Source organism: Genypterus blacodes, unplaced genomic scaffold, assembly GCF_046128005.1.
Source record: "Genypterus blacodes isolate CSIRO-AG114 ecotype Tasmania unplaced genomic scaffold, CSIRO-AGI_Gbla_v1 ptg000139l_1, whole genome shotgun sequence".
NCBI lineage: Eukaryota > Metazoa > Chordata > Actinopteri > Ophidiiformes > Ophidiidae > Genypterus > Genypterus blacodes.
In genome coordinates, this window is record NW_027466941.1 from 470,218 (window position 1) to 485,406 (window position 15,189).

At 44.1% G+C, this 15,189-nt stretch overlaps 5 protein-coding genes across 5 annotated transcripts; all 5 read right to left on the reverse strand.

Annotated features, from left to right (window-relative positions):
• Positions 1-942: 942 nt before the first annotated feature.
• LOC143011871 (protocadherin alpha-C2-like) lies at positions 943-3,354 on the reverse strand. Its single transcript, XM_076164874.1, has one exon. The coding sequence runs from the start codon at positions 3,352-3,354 to the stop codon at positions 943-945; it is 2,412 nt and encodes an 803-aa protein (XP_076020989.1).
• A 191-nt stretch (positions 3,355-3,545) lies between these two features.
• On the reverse strand, positions 3,546-6,381 carry LOC143011872 (protocadherin alpha-C2-like). Its single transcript, XM_076164875.1, has 2 exons — positions 3,979-6,381; positions 3,546-3,554 (listed from the first exon to the last, which is right to left on the reverse strand). The coding sequence occupies exons 1-2, from the start codon at positions 6,379-6,381 to the stop codon at positions 3,546-3,548; spliced, it is 2,412 nt and encodes an 803-aa protein (XP_076020990.1).
• Positions 6,382-6,981: 600 nt separating this feature from the next.
• On the reverse strand, positions 6,982-9,390 carry LOC143011873 (protocadherin alpha-C2-like). The gene has a single exon (XM_076164876.1). It carries the CDS (start codon positions 9,388-9,390, stop codon positions 6,982-6,984), a length of 2,409 nt encoding a protein of 802 aa, XP_076020991.1.
• Positions 9,391-9,813: 423 nt separating this feature from the next.
• Positions 9,814-12,222, reverse strand: LOC143011875 (protocadherin alpha-C2-like). Its single transcript, XM_076164877.1, has one exon. The coding sequence runs from the start codon at positions 12,220-12,222 to the stop codon at positions 9,814-9,816; it is 2,409 nt and encodes an 802-aa protein (XP_076020992.1).
• A 422-nt stretch (positions 12,223-12,644) lies between these two features.
• On the reverse strand, positions 12,645-15,059 carry LOC143011876 (protocadherin alpha-C2-like). Its single transcript, XM_076164878.1, has one exon. The coding sequence runs from the start codon at positions 15,057-15,059 to the stop codon at positions 12,645-12,647; it is 2,415 nt and encodes an 804-aa protein (XP_076020993.1).
• Positions 15,060-15,189: the final 130 nt, after the last annotated feature.

Below are 15,189 nucleotides of genomic sequence, written 5' to 3' on the forward strand. Positions count from 1 at the left end.
AATTCCAGGTTATCTGTCTGTCCTGTGCGTGCGATGGCACTGATCAATCCTCGAGTGTTCAAAGTTGAGCTCTCGAATTTCCACGCAAATGACAAAACGAGTGAAAATATCACACAGCCTGGTTTCTCAAAGGGAGCGGACGAGGAAAGGTTGGTCTGCTTCTTTCAACCAACTGTCATGGCGGTAGTGACGTCATAAGGTCGTGATTCTTGCGGTGAATAGCGACGCTCTGTGTTCGATTATTTTTCTACATCCATCATTAAAAACTAGGTTTAGACCTCAAACACGTTTCAGAATTGTTTTCATCAATTCCATTTAAAATGAAATGTATAAACTGTTGTTCTACGGTGTGCTCTGACAGGGAGTCTGTTTCAGGTCATTCTGAAAACACAGGACTGATATGGTGACGGGATATTTAAGCACACGTGATTACTGAGAAACCCTGATTATTGCATCAGAGATTTAGTTGATTCCATATATGATGCGTTTCAAAAGAATGCATGTGGATGCTTCTGATCAGGAGCACATTTCCTGATTAGGGGTCCTGTAGAAAGCCAGGGAGTGTGCCCCTTTCTTTGCCTTTCGTGACTAAAAGTATTCAGAGCAAACTGAAAAATCTGTGATATGGATGTGAACAAAACTGACCTCACAACCTAAACAAAAACATGAAATTGGAACCTCCAAGTGTTACCAAGCCTATTAGACTTAACCCTAAAAAAGTGTATGTAAGTTATTAGTATTAGTTTCTTAATGTTAAAATTACAATATCATGGGTTTTGGACAGCTTACATTTGTCATGAAAAACTGTATTTTATGTATCAATCATGAGGGGCCCCAGGCAAGTAAAATGCTGAAAAGATCTGCTGAAAGTATATGCAGAAGAACCTGAAATAAAAAACATATATTTTAAATGACTACATGCTAAATAAAAGGAGCAGATATTCATACCTGCAGAGTAGAAGCTGCAGAGCCACTAGTCTCAGACACTCCTGTGCTCCTTGGTAAACTGGACACGATGTATCTGGAGCCCTTTGGTGCAGGCTGTCTGACCACCATCTTTCCTTTCCTGGTCTCAGCCAGAAACAGACTGTACCAGTAAGCATCGTTGGACACCAGAGTGGAGTCTGCGATGGTGGAGTTCCTCTCACTAATCACACTGTTCCTGCTGGGAGGAGCCGCTTTGCTGGGATTGGGTGTCTGACACTTGAGCACGATGGTGACCAGTATGGTGATCAGCAGGAGAAATGACACAGAGCCCAGACCGATGACCAGATACAGGTTGAGGTCTGAGAAGATGTCATATTCTAGAGGCACCTCTGTCATGTCAGAGTAGGCCTTCACAGCAGTCTCCACTGTGGACAGTTTGATGGTGACTGTAGCGGACAGGGCAGGCTGCCCGTTGTCCTTGGCAACAACAACCAGTCTTTGGTGGCGTGGATCTCTGTAACTGAACATCCTCATAGTCCTGATCTCTCCGTTGTACTGGTCCAGACTGAATAAGGTGGCGTCAGTCACCTGCAGAAACAGGTAGGTAATCCTGGAGTTGTGCACCGAGTCTGTGTCTAAGGCTATCACCTTGGCAACCAGAGAGCCTTTATCCGTGGATCTGGGGATCCTTTCCTCCACCACTGAGCCGTGGGCTCGCCACGGAGACACAATCACAGGAGCGTTATCGTTCTGGTCCACTATAACAATGTGGACAGTCACGTTACTGCTGAGTGGAGGAGAGCCAGAGTCTCTGGCCTCAATGTGGAACAGGAACTCCTTCTCAATCTCAAAGTCAAAGGTTTTCAGTGCGTAAAGATTCCCGTTCTCTGGGTTGATGGAGAACAGCATGGACATGGAGGTGTTGGCTATCTCCTTCTCTATGATGAAATAAACTAGATACTGGTTTTCATGGAGGTCAGGGTCAAACGCAGTCAGGGAGCTGAGCAAGGCACCAGGTGCGTTATTCTCCAATACACGTATAGTATAAAATGACTGAGGGAACTGTGGAACATTGTCATTAACATCCAGCAGCTCTAAAGTCATCGTTTCATTATCAGATAAAGGAGGAGAACCTCTGTCTGTGACAGTGAAGGTGATGTCATATTCTGGAACCTTCTCACGGTCTAATGGCTCTGACACCACTAACTCATAATAGTTATCAGAGGATTCCCTCAGTTTGAAAGGCATATTATCAGGAATATGAAGATCAACCACTCCATTATCACCAAAGTCCTTATCACTGACGCTAACTACTGCTATCACTGTGTCTGTTGGCTCATTCTCCTTAATAGGAGATCTGAATGATTTAATAGAAATTTCTGGATGATTGTCATTCATATCTATTATGAAAATGTTTAACTTACATTGCCCTGACAGGCTGTTCGCTCCTTTATCAGTTGCTATTATTTCCATTTCATAATTTCTAAAATCTTCATAGTTCAACGTTCCTTTCACTGTAATTTCCCCAGTGGAAGGATTCAGGTTAAACGCCGCCTGAGTTTTCTCTGATGTATACAGACTGTATGTATATTCGATCCGGGCATTTGTCCCCTCGTCTAAGTCTGTAGCGTTCAGCTGAACCACCAGACTTCCAAATGGAGCGTTTTCCATAATATTAATGTCATAATTGTCTTTGTCAAATATCGGGGCGTTGTCATTGGTATCTAACACACGGACAGTGATGCTGGCTGTGCCGGTGCGAGTGGGGACTCCGCCATCCACAGCGTTGAGAATTAAATGGTGAACTGCGCGCTTTTCTCGGTCTAAACTCTTCTTCAATATCAAATCAGCAAATTTGGAGCCGTCTCTCCCGGTTTGGATTTCTATGTCGAAGTGTTCACTTTCACTGAGCAGGTACGTTTTAACTGAGTTAGAGCCCAGATCTGGGTCAACGGCGTTATTCACTGAAAACCTCTCACCAGCGGGGGTTGATTCTATAATGTCCAGGTGGATTGTGTCTCGTCGAAAATGTGGAGCATTGTCATTTATATCCGTTATTTCAAGTTCGATGTAGAATATCCTCTGTGGGTTCTCCACTGTAGCCTCCATTTTAAGGTAACATGTCGGTGTTTTTAGGGCACAGAGATACTCTCTGTCAATCCTCTCCACGATGTAAAGTTCCCCGGTGTCTTTGTTCACATCCAGATATCTCTTGTTGGATATTATATCTAACCGCATGTTCCGTTTACTGAGCGTTTTCACGTCTAAACCTAAATCAGAAGCTAGATTGGCGACAACGGAACCGTCCTCCAGTTCTTCTGGGACGGAGTAGTGAGTCACGGCAACAACACAGTCCAAGACTGCAGCGATCAGCAAAAGCGCAGACACATACCTCCTCACAGGATCCCCGCTGCTGTGCGTCGCCATTGTTAGAGCTCCGATCAAATGCTCTAATTCAGAGAGGTGCCACAAATGCAATCAGACCATTCAGAGATGACGTGTTTAAAAAGAAAATGTTTGCAAAATCAAACTGCTGCTATGAGCTAAATGCAATAAATTGCGTTCAGCACCAGGAGCTGTCCACCCTCTGTTCTCTCCCCACACCGTCTGAACTGCTATCATGGCGTCTGTAACAACGCAGATCAGAATGTTAAGCTGGGGAAGAGCGACACTATCTGTAAGCAATCATAAATGAGCCCGAGACTCGGTTTATACAGAGCACAAATGGATTTGAACTGCATCTATATTTCTGCGAACTGAGTTGTTATTTTTACACATACGAAATATTTCAGAAGTTATTTTTAGTGTGATTAGAACGTTGATGAGAAATGTCATCCTCGGGATCAAACAATAGCAACACGTTGAGATGTACCAAACACATGTTCAACGGGAAGACAAACTTTTAATCCAATTTAACGCAAAAATTAAAGGCAATAAATTGTGCATGTGAAAGAGGACATTTTCGAGTGTGGGTTGAAACGTTTAAAATGTAGACGCAAAAATATATGTATGTAATTTCATTTGGAAAATAGGTGCAACATGTGCTCCTACCTGCAGAGTGGAAGCTGCAGAGCCACTAGTCTCTGACACTCCTGTGCTCCTGGGTAAACTGGACACGATGTATCTGGAGCCCTTTGGCGCAGGCTGTCTGACCACCATCTTTCCTTTCCTGGTCTCAGCCAGAAACAGACTGTACCAGTAAGCATCGTTGGACACCAGAGTGGAGTCTGCGATGGTGGAGTTCCTCTCACTGATCACACTGTTCCTGCTGGGTGGAGCCGCTTTGCTGGAATTGGGTGTCTGACACTTGAGCACGATGGTGACCAGTATGGTGATCAGCAGGAGAAATGACACAGAACCCAGACCGATGACCAGATACAGGTTGAGGTCTGAGAAGATGTCATATTCTAGAGGCACCTCTGTCATGTCAGAGTAGGCCTTCACAGCAGTCTCCACTGTGGACAGTTTGATGGTGACTGTAGCGGACAGGGCAGGCTGCCCGTTGTCCTTGGCAACAACAACCAGTCTTTGGTGGCGTGGATCTCTGTAACTGAACATCCTCATAGTGCGGATCTCTCCGTTGTACTGGTCCAGACTGAATAAGGTGGCGTCGGTCACCTGCAGAAACAGGTAGGTAATCCTGGAGTTGTGCACCGAGTCTGTGTCTAAGGCTATCACCTTGGCAACCAGAGAGCCTTTATCCGTGGATCTGGGGATCTTTTCCTCCACCACTGAGCCGTGGGCTCGCCACGGAGACACAATCACAGGAGCGTTATCGTTCTGGTCCACTATAACGATGTGGACGGTCACATTACTGCTGAGTGGAGGAGAGCCAGAGTCTCTGGCCTCAATGTGGAACAGGAACTCCTTCTCGATCTCATAGTCAAAGGTTTTCAGTGCGTAAAGATTCCCGTTCTCTGGGTTGATGGAGAACAGCATGGACATGGAGGTGTTGGCTATCTCCTTCTCTATGATGAAATAAACTAGATACTGGTTTTCATGGAGGTCAGGGTCAAACGCAGTCAGGGAGCTGAGCAAGGCACCAGGTGCGTTATTCTCCAATACACGTATAGTATAAAATGACTGAGGGAACTGTGGAACATTGTCATTAACATCCAGCAGCTCTAAAGTCATAGTTTCATTATCAGATAAAGGAGGAGAACCTCTGTCTGTGACAGTGAAGGTGATGTCATATTCTGGAACCTTCTCACGGTCTAATGGCTCTGACACCACTAACTCATAATAGTTATCAGAGGATTCCCTCAGTTTGAAAGGCATATTATCAGGAATATGAAGATCAACCACTCCATTATCACCTGAGTCCTTATCACTCACACTAACTACTGCTATCACTGTGTCCAGTTTAATGTTTTCACTGACGGGACTCTGGAAAGATTTAATAGATATTTCAGGGTGATTATCATTCATATCCTCAATTATAATCTTTATGTTACATTGTCCAGTTAAACTGTTTGCTCCTCTGTCAGCTGCTATAACTTCCATATCATAATTCTTAAAATCTTCAAAATTCAACACACCCTTTACAGTAATTTCCCCCGAGTTTGGATTCAAGATAAATGTATTTTGCGTTTTCTCTGATGTATACAAACTATACGAGTATATTAAATCGGAATTTGACCCCTCGTCTAAATCTGTTGCATTGACCTGAATAACACGACTACCAGTGGGGGAATTTTCCATTATACTGACCTGGTACATATCCTTGTCAAACTTTGGGGCGTTATCGTTTGTGTCTAAGACATGAACAATAATACTGGCAGTTCCGGATCGAGCGGGGGTGCCGCCATCTACAGCTGTGAGAATTAAATGATGCGCTGCCTGCTGCTCCCGGTCTAAAGCCTTTTTCAGGATCAAGTCGGGAAATTTTGACCCATCTCTCCCGATTTGAATCTCTATTGTGAAAAATTCACTTTCACTCAAGTGATATGTTTTCAATGAATTTGAACCCACGTCCGAATCCACCGCATTGCTAACAGAAAAGCGTTCACCGGCCTGTGTAGCTTCTGAAATGTCTAAATCTATCGTATCTCTTCTAAAATGCGGGGCATTGTCGTTTATGTCCAAAATCTCCAATTCGATATAAAATATTCTTTTGGGGTTTTCTATGATGGCTTCCATTTTTAGAAAGCAAGATGTCTTGGCAAGACAGAGAGATTCTCTGTCAATACGTTCCACGATGTACAGCTCCCCTGTTCCTTTGTTCACGTCCAGATATTTCCTGCTCGAGATGATTTCTATTCGCATTTTCCGTCCAACCAACGTCTTCACATCGAGTCCCAAATCTCCAGCTAAATTTGCCACGACAGATCCCACTTCCATCTCCTCGGGAATAGAATAGTGTGTTACCGCAAAAACAGAGTTTAAGACGGCAACGGAGAGAAGAATTGTCCACACATACCTTCTCCCCTGTACGGAACAGATGCGCGCATCCATGATTGCCCAAGAGGTGTCAACTTTCCCACGATAAGATGCGGAGATAGTATGATGCTCTAATCAAAATCATGAAGTGAAATCAGAAAACTGGTAATTTTTCAAATCGGTTATTTTCAGCTCCGGGAGAGCTGTTCAGTTGCTGATTCCTCCCTTTCAGTTAAATGACTGAATATCATGGCGACTGTGATGTCACAGCAGATATTATGACTGGTTCACAGCGCCACTGTGTGTAAAACGCACGGCAACACTCATTGTTGATAAGTACTAAAACATGGTCCACTGGTGTGGAAACTTATGCCTTATTATGTTGACGTATTTTTTAATATTTTGATTTTGATTGGTGCTTGGGACGAAGGGAGAGAGTTTCTTGATCACACTGAAGTCATTATACTCAATATAAATTCATGCTCAATTATCAAGCTAAACAATATTTTTTTGCCGTTGTTGAGTCTTTCAAAGGTGCATTTTTGTTTTACATTTGAGAGAATGAGTGGTGAAAATTTAAGTAACGTAAGCATGTTATTGTTGTTCCAGTTTGAGAAGTGTTAATATATCCGTTTAAAGAAATACCTACGTCATAGCACACCTGAAAGTGTTTAATCACAAAACATATCTCACCTGCAGAGTGGAAGCTGCAGAGCCACTAGTCTCAGACACTCCAGTGCTCCTGGGTAAACTGGACACAATGTATCTGGAGCCCTTTGGCGCAGGCTGTCTGACCACCATCTTTCCTTTCCTGGTCTCAGCCAGAAACAGACTGTACCAGTAAGCATCATTGGACACCAGAGTGGAGTCTGCGATGGTGGAGTTCCTCTCACTGATCACACTGTTCCTGCTGGGAGGAGCCGCTTTGCTGGGATTAGGTTTCTGACACTTGAGCACGATGGTGACCAGTATGGTGATCAGCAGGAGAAATGACACAGAGCCCAGACCGATGACCAGATACAGGTTGAGGTCTGAGAAGATGTCATATTCTAGAGGCACCTCTGTCATGTCAGAGTAGGCCTTCACAGCAGTCTCCACTGTGGACAATTTGATGGTGACTGTAGCAGACAGAGCAGGCTGCCCGTTGTCCTTGGCAACAACAACCAGTCTTTGGTGGCGGGGATCTCTGTAACTGAACATCCTCATAGTCCTGATCTCTCCGTTGTACTGGTCTAGACTGAATAAGGTGGCGTCAGTCACCTGGAGAAACAGGTAGGTAATCCTGGAGTTGTGCACCGAGTCTGTGTCTAAGGCTATCACCTTGGCAACCAGAGAGCCTTTATCCGTGGATCTGGGGATCTTTTCCTCCACCACTGAGCCGTGGGCTCGCCATGGAGACACAATCACAGGAGCGTTATCGTTCTGGTCCACTATAACGATGTGGACGGTCACATTACTGCTGAGTGGAGGAGAGCCAGAGTCTCTGGCCTCAATGTGGAACAGGAAGTCCTTCTCAATCTCATAGTCAAAGGTTTTCAGTGCGTAAAGATTCCCGTTCTCTGGGTTGATGGAGAACAGCATGGACATGGAGGTGTTGGCTATCTCCTTCTCTATGATGAAATAAACTAGATACTGGTTTTCATGGAGGTCAGGGTCAAACGCAGTCAGGGAGCTGAGCAAGGCACCAGGTGCGTTATTCTCCAATACACGTATAGTATAAAATGACTGAGGGAACTGTGGAACATTGTCATTAACATCCAGCAGCTCTAAAGTCATCGTTTCATTATCAGATAAAGGAGGAGAACCTCTGTCTGTGACAGTGAAGGTGATGTCATATTCTGGAACCTTCTCACGGTCTAATGGCTCTGACACCACTAACTCATAATAGTTATCAGAGGATTCCCTCAGTTTAAAAGGCATATTATCAGGAATATGAAGATCAACCACTCCATTATCACCTGAGTCCTCATCACTCACACTAACTACTGCTATCACTGTGTCCAGTTTAATGTTTTCATTGATGGGACTCTGGAAAGATTTAATAGATATTTCAGGATGATTATCATTCATATCCTCAATTATAATCTTTATGTTACATTGTCCAGTTAAACTGTTTGCTCCTCTGTCAGCTGCTATAACTTCCATATGATAAATCTTAAAATCTTCATAATTTAAAACTCCCTTGACAGTGATCTCACCACTAGAGGGATTCAGGTTAAATGTTTGTTGCGTTTTTTCGGGGGTATACAGACTATATGAATACATTACGTCTGAATTTGATCCCTCGTCCAGGTCTGTTGCATTGAGATGAACTACAATGCTTCCAATAGGCGAGTTTTCCATTAATTTAATGTTATAACTTTCTCTGTCAAACGTTGGGGCGTTATCGTTTGTGTCTAAAACATGAACAATAATACTCGCAGTGCCGGATCGAGCAGGAGTGCCGCCATCTACAGCTGTGAGAATTAGATGATGCACAGCCTGCTGCTCCCGGTCTAAAGCCTTTTTTAGGATCAGATCAGCAAACTTCGATCCATCTCTTCCAGTCTGCACCTCGATTTCAAAATGATCGCTCTCACTAAGGTGGTATGTTTTCACTGAATTACTCCCAACATCAGGATCAACTGCGTTGCTCAGAGAGAATCTCTCCCCAGTAGGCGTGGACTCGGATATGTCCAAATGTATGGCGTCTCTGCGAAACTGCGGGGCGTTATCGTTCATGTCCAATATCTCTAATTCTATATTAAAAATCCTCAACGGATTCTCCAGAGTTGCTTCAAGTTTTATATAACAAGATAATGACAATTTAGTATTGCAAATATATTCCCTATCAATCTTCTCCACCACGTACAGCTCTCCAGTCTCTTTGTTCACATCCAGATATTTCTTGTTGGCGATGATGTCCACACGCATCTTCCTCTTATTTAGTGTTTTGACGTCCAAACTGAGATCAGTAGCGAGATTGGCAACAACTGATCCTTCTTTTAATTCCTCTGGTATGGAGTAATGAGTGACTGAAGCCGATACGTGATAAACGACAAAAAAAAGAACAACGAGTCCCACGTACCTTTTGTGTGAACGCATTGTTAAGAGTTCAACCCTGCGGTTAAGAATCACGTATCCACGGAGAACAAACAGGTTATAATCCGGATCAAAATATTCCTATTTTGAATCCTGCGGTTCTTCTGAGGCAAATTGGACCCAAATCGCGCTTTTCTATTTTGCTGTGAGATTCAACACCAAGAACTGCCTGCTGGTTTCCAGCTCCAATGATTCACTGGACAACACAGACACCGTCTAGTATTTAATCTGGTGAACAGCGTCACCCGTAGTCTGTTTTTTGACTGTGCAGACCCCATATGGCAGTAAAGGAACACTACATAATATTGCTGTGATATAAAAGAGTACTTACAGCGCAAATGTTGCTGATGTGAATAAAATTCATCAGCATGATAACAAACCCATGTATGCATGTTATTATGTTAAACAAAGGACAATTTAAACGAGTCAGTATGCAAATGCAAGTCCTACCTGCAGAGTAGAAGCTGCAGAGCCACTAGTCTCAGACACTCCTGTGCTCCTGGGTAAACTGGACACGATGTATCTGGAGCCCTTTGGTGCAGGCTGTCTGACCACCATCTTTCCTTTCCTGGTCTCAGCCAGAAACAGACTGTACCAGTAAGCATCGTTGGACACCAGAGTGGAGTCTGCGATGGTGGAGTTCCTCTCACTGATCACACTGTTCCTGCTGGGTGGAGCCGCTTTGCTGGGATTGGGTGTCTGACACTTGAGCACGATGGTGACCAGTATGGTGATCAGCAGGAGAAATGACACAGAGCCCAGACCGATGACCAGATACAGGTTGAGGTCTGAGAAGATGTCATATTCCAGAGGCACCTCTGTCATGTCAGAGTAGGCCTTCACAGCAGTCTCCACTGTGGACAGTTTGATGGTGACTGTAGCAGACAGAGCAGGCTGCCCGTTGTCCTTGGCAACAATAACCAGTCGTTGGTGGCGTGGATCTCTGTAACTGAACATCCTCATAGTGCGGATCTCTCCGTTGTACTGGTCCAGACTGAATAAGGTGGCGTCAGTTACCTGGAGAAACAGGTAGGTAATCCTGGAGTTGTGCACCGAGTCTGTGTCTAAGGCTATCACCTTGGCAACCAGAGAGCCTTTATCCGTGGATCTGGGGATCTTTTCCTCCACCACTGAGCCGTGCGCTCGCCAAGGAGACACAATCACAGGAGCGTTATCGTTCTGGTCCACTATAACAATGTGGACGGTCACATTACTGCTGAGTGGAGGAGAGCCAGAGTCTCTGGCCTCAATGTGGAACAGGAACTCCTTCTCAATCTCATAGTCAAAGGTTTTCAGTGCATAAAGATTCCCATTCTCTGGGTTGATGGAGAACAGCATGGACATGGAGGTGTTGGCTATCTCCTTCTCTATGATGAAATAAACTAGATACTGGTTTTCATGGAGGTCAGGGTCAAAAGCAGTCAGGGAGCTGAGCAAGGCACCAGGTGCGTTATTCTCCAAAACACGTATAGTATAAAATGACTGAGAGAACTGTGGAACATTGTCATTAACATCCAGCAGCTCTAAAGTCATAGTTTCATTATCAGATAAAGGAGGAGAACCTCTGTCTGTGACAGTGAAGGTGATGTCATATTCTGGAACCTTCTCACGGTCTAATGGCTCTGACACCACTAACTCATAATAGTTATCAGAGGATTCCCTCAGTTTGAAAGGCATATTATCAGGAATATGAAGATCAACCACTCCATTATCACCTGAGTCCTCATCACTCACACTAACTACTGCTATCACTGTGTCCAGTTTAATGTTTTCATTGATGGGACTCTGGAAAGATTTAATTGATATTTCAGGGTGATTATCATTCATATCCTCAATTATAATCTTTATGTTACATTGTCCAGTTAAACTGTTTGCTCCTCTGTCAGCTGCTGTAACTTCCATATGATAAATCTTAAAATCTTCATAATTTAAAACTCCCTTGACAGTGATCTCACCACTAGAGGGATTCAGGTTAAATGTTTGTTGCGTTTTCTCAGGAGTATACAGACTATATGAGTACATTACGTCTGAATTCGATCCCTCATCTAGGTCTGTTGCATTGAGATGAACTACAATGCTTCCAATAGGCGAGTTTTCCATTATTGTAATGCTATAACTTTCTCTGTCAAACGTTGGGGCGTTATCGTTTGTGTCCAAAACATGAACAATAATACTCGCAGTGCCGGATCGAGGAGGAGTGCCGCCATCTACAGCTGTGAGAATTAGATGATGCACAGCCTGCTGCTCCCGGTCTAAAGCCATTTTCAGGATCAGATCAGCAAACTTCGATCCATCTCTCCCAGTCTGCACCTCGATATTAAAATGGTCGCTCTCACTAAGGTGGTACGTTTTCACTGAATTACTCCCAACATCAGGATCAACTGCGTTGCTCAGAGAGAATCTCTCCCCAGTAGGCGTGGACTCGGATATGTCCAAATGTATGGCGTCTCTGCGAAACTGCGGGGCGTTATCGTTCATGTCCAATATCTCTAATTCTATATTAAAGATCCGTAATGGATTCTCCAGAGTTACTTCCAGTTTTAGATAGCATGTTAACCTTGAAGGGCAAAGATATTCCCTATCAATCTTCTCCACCACGTACAGCTCTCCAGTCTCTTTGTTCACATCCAGATATTTCTTATTGGCGATGATGTCCACACGCATCTTCCTCTTATTCAGTGTTTTAACGTCCAAACTGAGATCAGTAGCGAGATTGGCAACAACTGATCCTTCTTTTAATTCCTCTGGTATGGAGTAATGAGTGACTGAAGCCGATACGTGATAAGCGATAGAAAAAAGAACAACGAGTCCCACGTACCTTTTGTGTGACCGCATTGTTAGAGTTCAACCCTGCGGTTAAGAATCACGTATCCACGGAGAACAAACAGGTTATAATCCGGATCAAAATATTCGTGTTTAGAATCCTGCGGCTCTTCTGGGGCAAATTGGACCCAAATCGCGTTTTTCTATTTTGCAGTGAGATTCAACACCAAGAACTGCCCGCTGGTTTCCAGCTCCAATGAATCACTGGACAACACAGACACCGTCTAGTATTTAATCTGGTGAACAGCGTCACCCGTAGTCTGTTTTTTGACTGTGCAGACCCCATGTGGCAGTAAAGGAACACTACAAAATATTGCTGTGATTTGAAAGTGGACTTAAAACGCAAATGTTGCTGATGTGAATCCAATTCATCAGCATGATAACAAACCCATGTATGCATGTTATTATGTTAAACAAAGGACAATTTAAACGAGTCAGTAGGCAAATGCAAGTCCTACCTGCAGAGTAGAAGCTGCAGAGCCACTAGTCTCAGACACTCCTGTGCTCCTCGGTAAACTGGACACGATGTATCTGGAGCCCTTTGGCGCAGGCTGTCTGACCACCATCTTTCCTTTCCTGGTCTCAGCCAGAAACAGACTGTACCAGTAAGCATCGTTGGACACCAGAGTGGAGTCTGCGATGGTGGAGTTCCTCTCACTGATCACACTGTTCCTGCTGGGAGGAGCCGCTTTGCTGGGATTGGGTGTCTGACACTTGAGCACGATGGTGACCAGTATGGTGATCAGCAGGAGAAATGACACAGAGCCCAGACCGATGACCAGATACAGGTTGAGGTCTGAGAAGATGTCATATTCTAGAGGCACCTCTGTCATGTCAGAGTAGGCCTTCACAGCAGTCTCCACTGTGGACAGTTTGATGGTGACTGTAGCGGACAGGGCAGGCTGCCCGTTGTCCTTGGCAACAACAACCAGTCTTTGGTGGCGTGGATCTCTGTAACTGAACATCCTCATTGTCCGGATCTCTCCGTTGTACTGGTCCAGACTGAATAAGGTGGCGTCAGTCACCTGCAGAAACAGGTAGGTAATCCTGGAGTTGTGTACCGAGTCTGTGTCTAAGGCTATCACCTTGGCAACCAGAGAGCCTTTATCCATGGATCTGGGGATCTTTTCCTCCACCACTGAGCCGTGCGCTCGCCATGGAGACACAATCACAGGAGCGTTATCGTTCTGGTCCACTATAACGATGTGGACGGTCACATTACTGCTGAGTGGAGGAGAGCCAGAGTCTCTGGCCTCAATGTGGAACAGGAACTCCTTCTCAATCTCATAGTCAAAGGTTTTCAGTGCGTAAAGATTCCCGTTCTCTGGGTTGATGGAGAACAGCATGGACATGGAGGTGTTGGCTATCTCCTTCTCTATGATGAAATACACTAGATACTGGTTTTCATGGAGGTCAGGGTCAAACGCAGTCAGGGAGCTGAGCAAGGCACCAGGTGCATTATTCTCTAATACACGTATCGTATAAAATGACTGAGAGAACTGTGGAACATTGTCATTAACATCCAGCAGCTCTAAAGTCATAGTTTCATTATCAGATAAAGGAGGAGAACCTCTGTCTGTGACAGTGAAGGTGATGTCATATTCTGGAACCTTCTCACGGTCTAATGGCTCTGACACCACTAACTCATAATAGTTATCAGAGGATTCCCTCAGTTTGAAAGGCATATTATCAGGAATATGAAGATCAACCACTCCATTATCACCTGAGTCCTCATCACTCACACTAACTACTGCTATCACTGTGTCCAGTTTAATGTTTTCATTGATTGGACTCTGGAAAGATTTAATTGATATTTCAGGGTGATTATCATTCATATCCTCTATTATAATCTTTATGTTACATTGTCCAGTTAAACTGTTTGCTCCTCTGTCAGCTGCTATAACTTCCATATGATAAATCTTAAAATCTTCATAATTTAAAACTCCCTTGACAGTGATCTCACCACTAGAGGGATTCAGGTTAAATGTTTGTTGCGTTTTCTCAGGGGTATACAGACTATATGAGTACATTACGTCTGAATTCGATCCCTCATCTAGGTCTGTTGCATTGAGATGAACAACAAGGCTCCCAATGGGCGAATTTTCCATTATTGTAATGCTATAACTTTCTCTGTCAAACGTTGGGGCGTTATCGTTTGTGTCCAAAACATGAACAATAATACTCGCAGTGCCGGATCGAGGAGGAGTGCCGCCATCTACAGCTGTGAGAATTAGATGATGCACAGCCTGCTGCTCCCGGTCTAAAGCCTTTTTCAGGATCAGATCAGCAAACTTCGATCCATCTCTCCCAGTCTGCACCTCGATATTAAAATGGTCGCTCTCACTAAGGTGGTACGTTTTCACTGAATTACTTCCAACATCAGGATCAACTGCGTTGCTCAGAGAGAATCTCTCCCCAGTAGGCGTGAACTCTGATATGTCTAAATGTATGGCGTCTCTGCGAAACTGCGGGGCGTTATCGTTCATATCTAATATCTCTAATTCTAAATTAAAGATCCGTAAAGGGTTTTCAAGTGTTACTTCCAGTTTTATGTAGCACGACACTGACGACTTTGAAGGGCAAAGATATTCCCTGTCAATCTTCTCTACTACATACAGCTCTCCAGTCTCTTTGTTCACATCCAGATATTTTTTGTTGGCGATGATGTCCACGCGCATCTTCCTCTTGTTTAGCGTTTTAACGTCCAAGCTCAGATCAGTAGCGAGGTTTGCGACAACTGATCCTTCCTTTAATTCTTCTGGTATGGAATAATGAGTGACTGAAGCCGATGCGTGATAAACGACAGAAAAAAGAACAACGAGCGCCACGTACCTTTTGTGTGGCCGCATTGTGACAAAGAATCCCGCTGAGTGTTTCTTCAAAATAATGTTTCTGCGGTTGTTAATCATATCGATATCGATATTAACGAAAATGTTAATATCCTAATGAAGACCTTTCTGTGTTTTCAATCCCGTAAAA

Coding starts and splice junctions, on each gene's coding strand:
- LOC143011871 (XM_076164874.1), bottom strand. CDS start 3,354: ATGGCGACGCACAGCAGCGGGGATCCTGTGAGGAGGTATGTGTCTGCG.
- LOC143011872 (XM_076164875.1), bottom strand. CDS start 6,381: ATGGATGCGCGCATCTGTTCCGTACAGGGGAGAAGGTATGTGTGGACA.
- LOC143011873 (XM_076164876.1), bottom strand. CDS start 9,390: ATGCGTTCACACAAAAGGTACGTGGGACTCGTTGTTCTTTTTTTTGTC.
- LOC143011875 (XM_076164877.1), bottom strand. CDS start 12,222: ATGCGGTCACACAAAAGGTACGTGGGACTCGTTGTTCTTTTTTCTATC.
- LOC143011876 (XM_076164878.1), bottom strand. CDS start 15,059: ATGCGGCCACACAAAAGGTACGTGGCGCTCGTTGTTCTTTTTTCTGTC.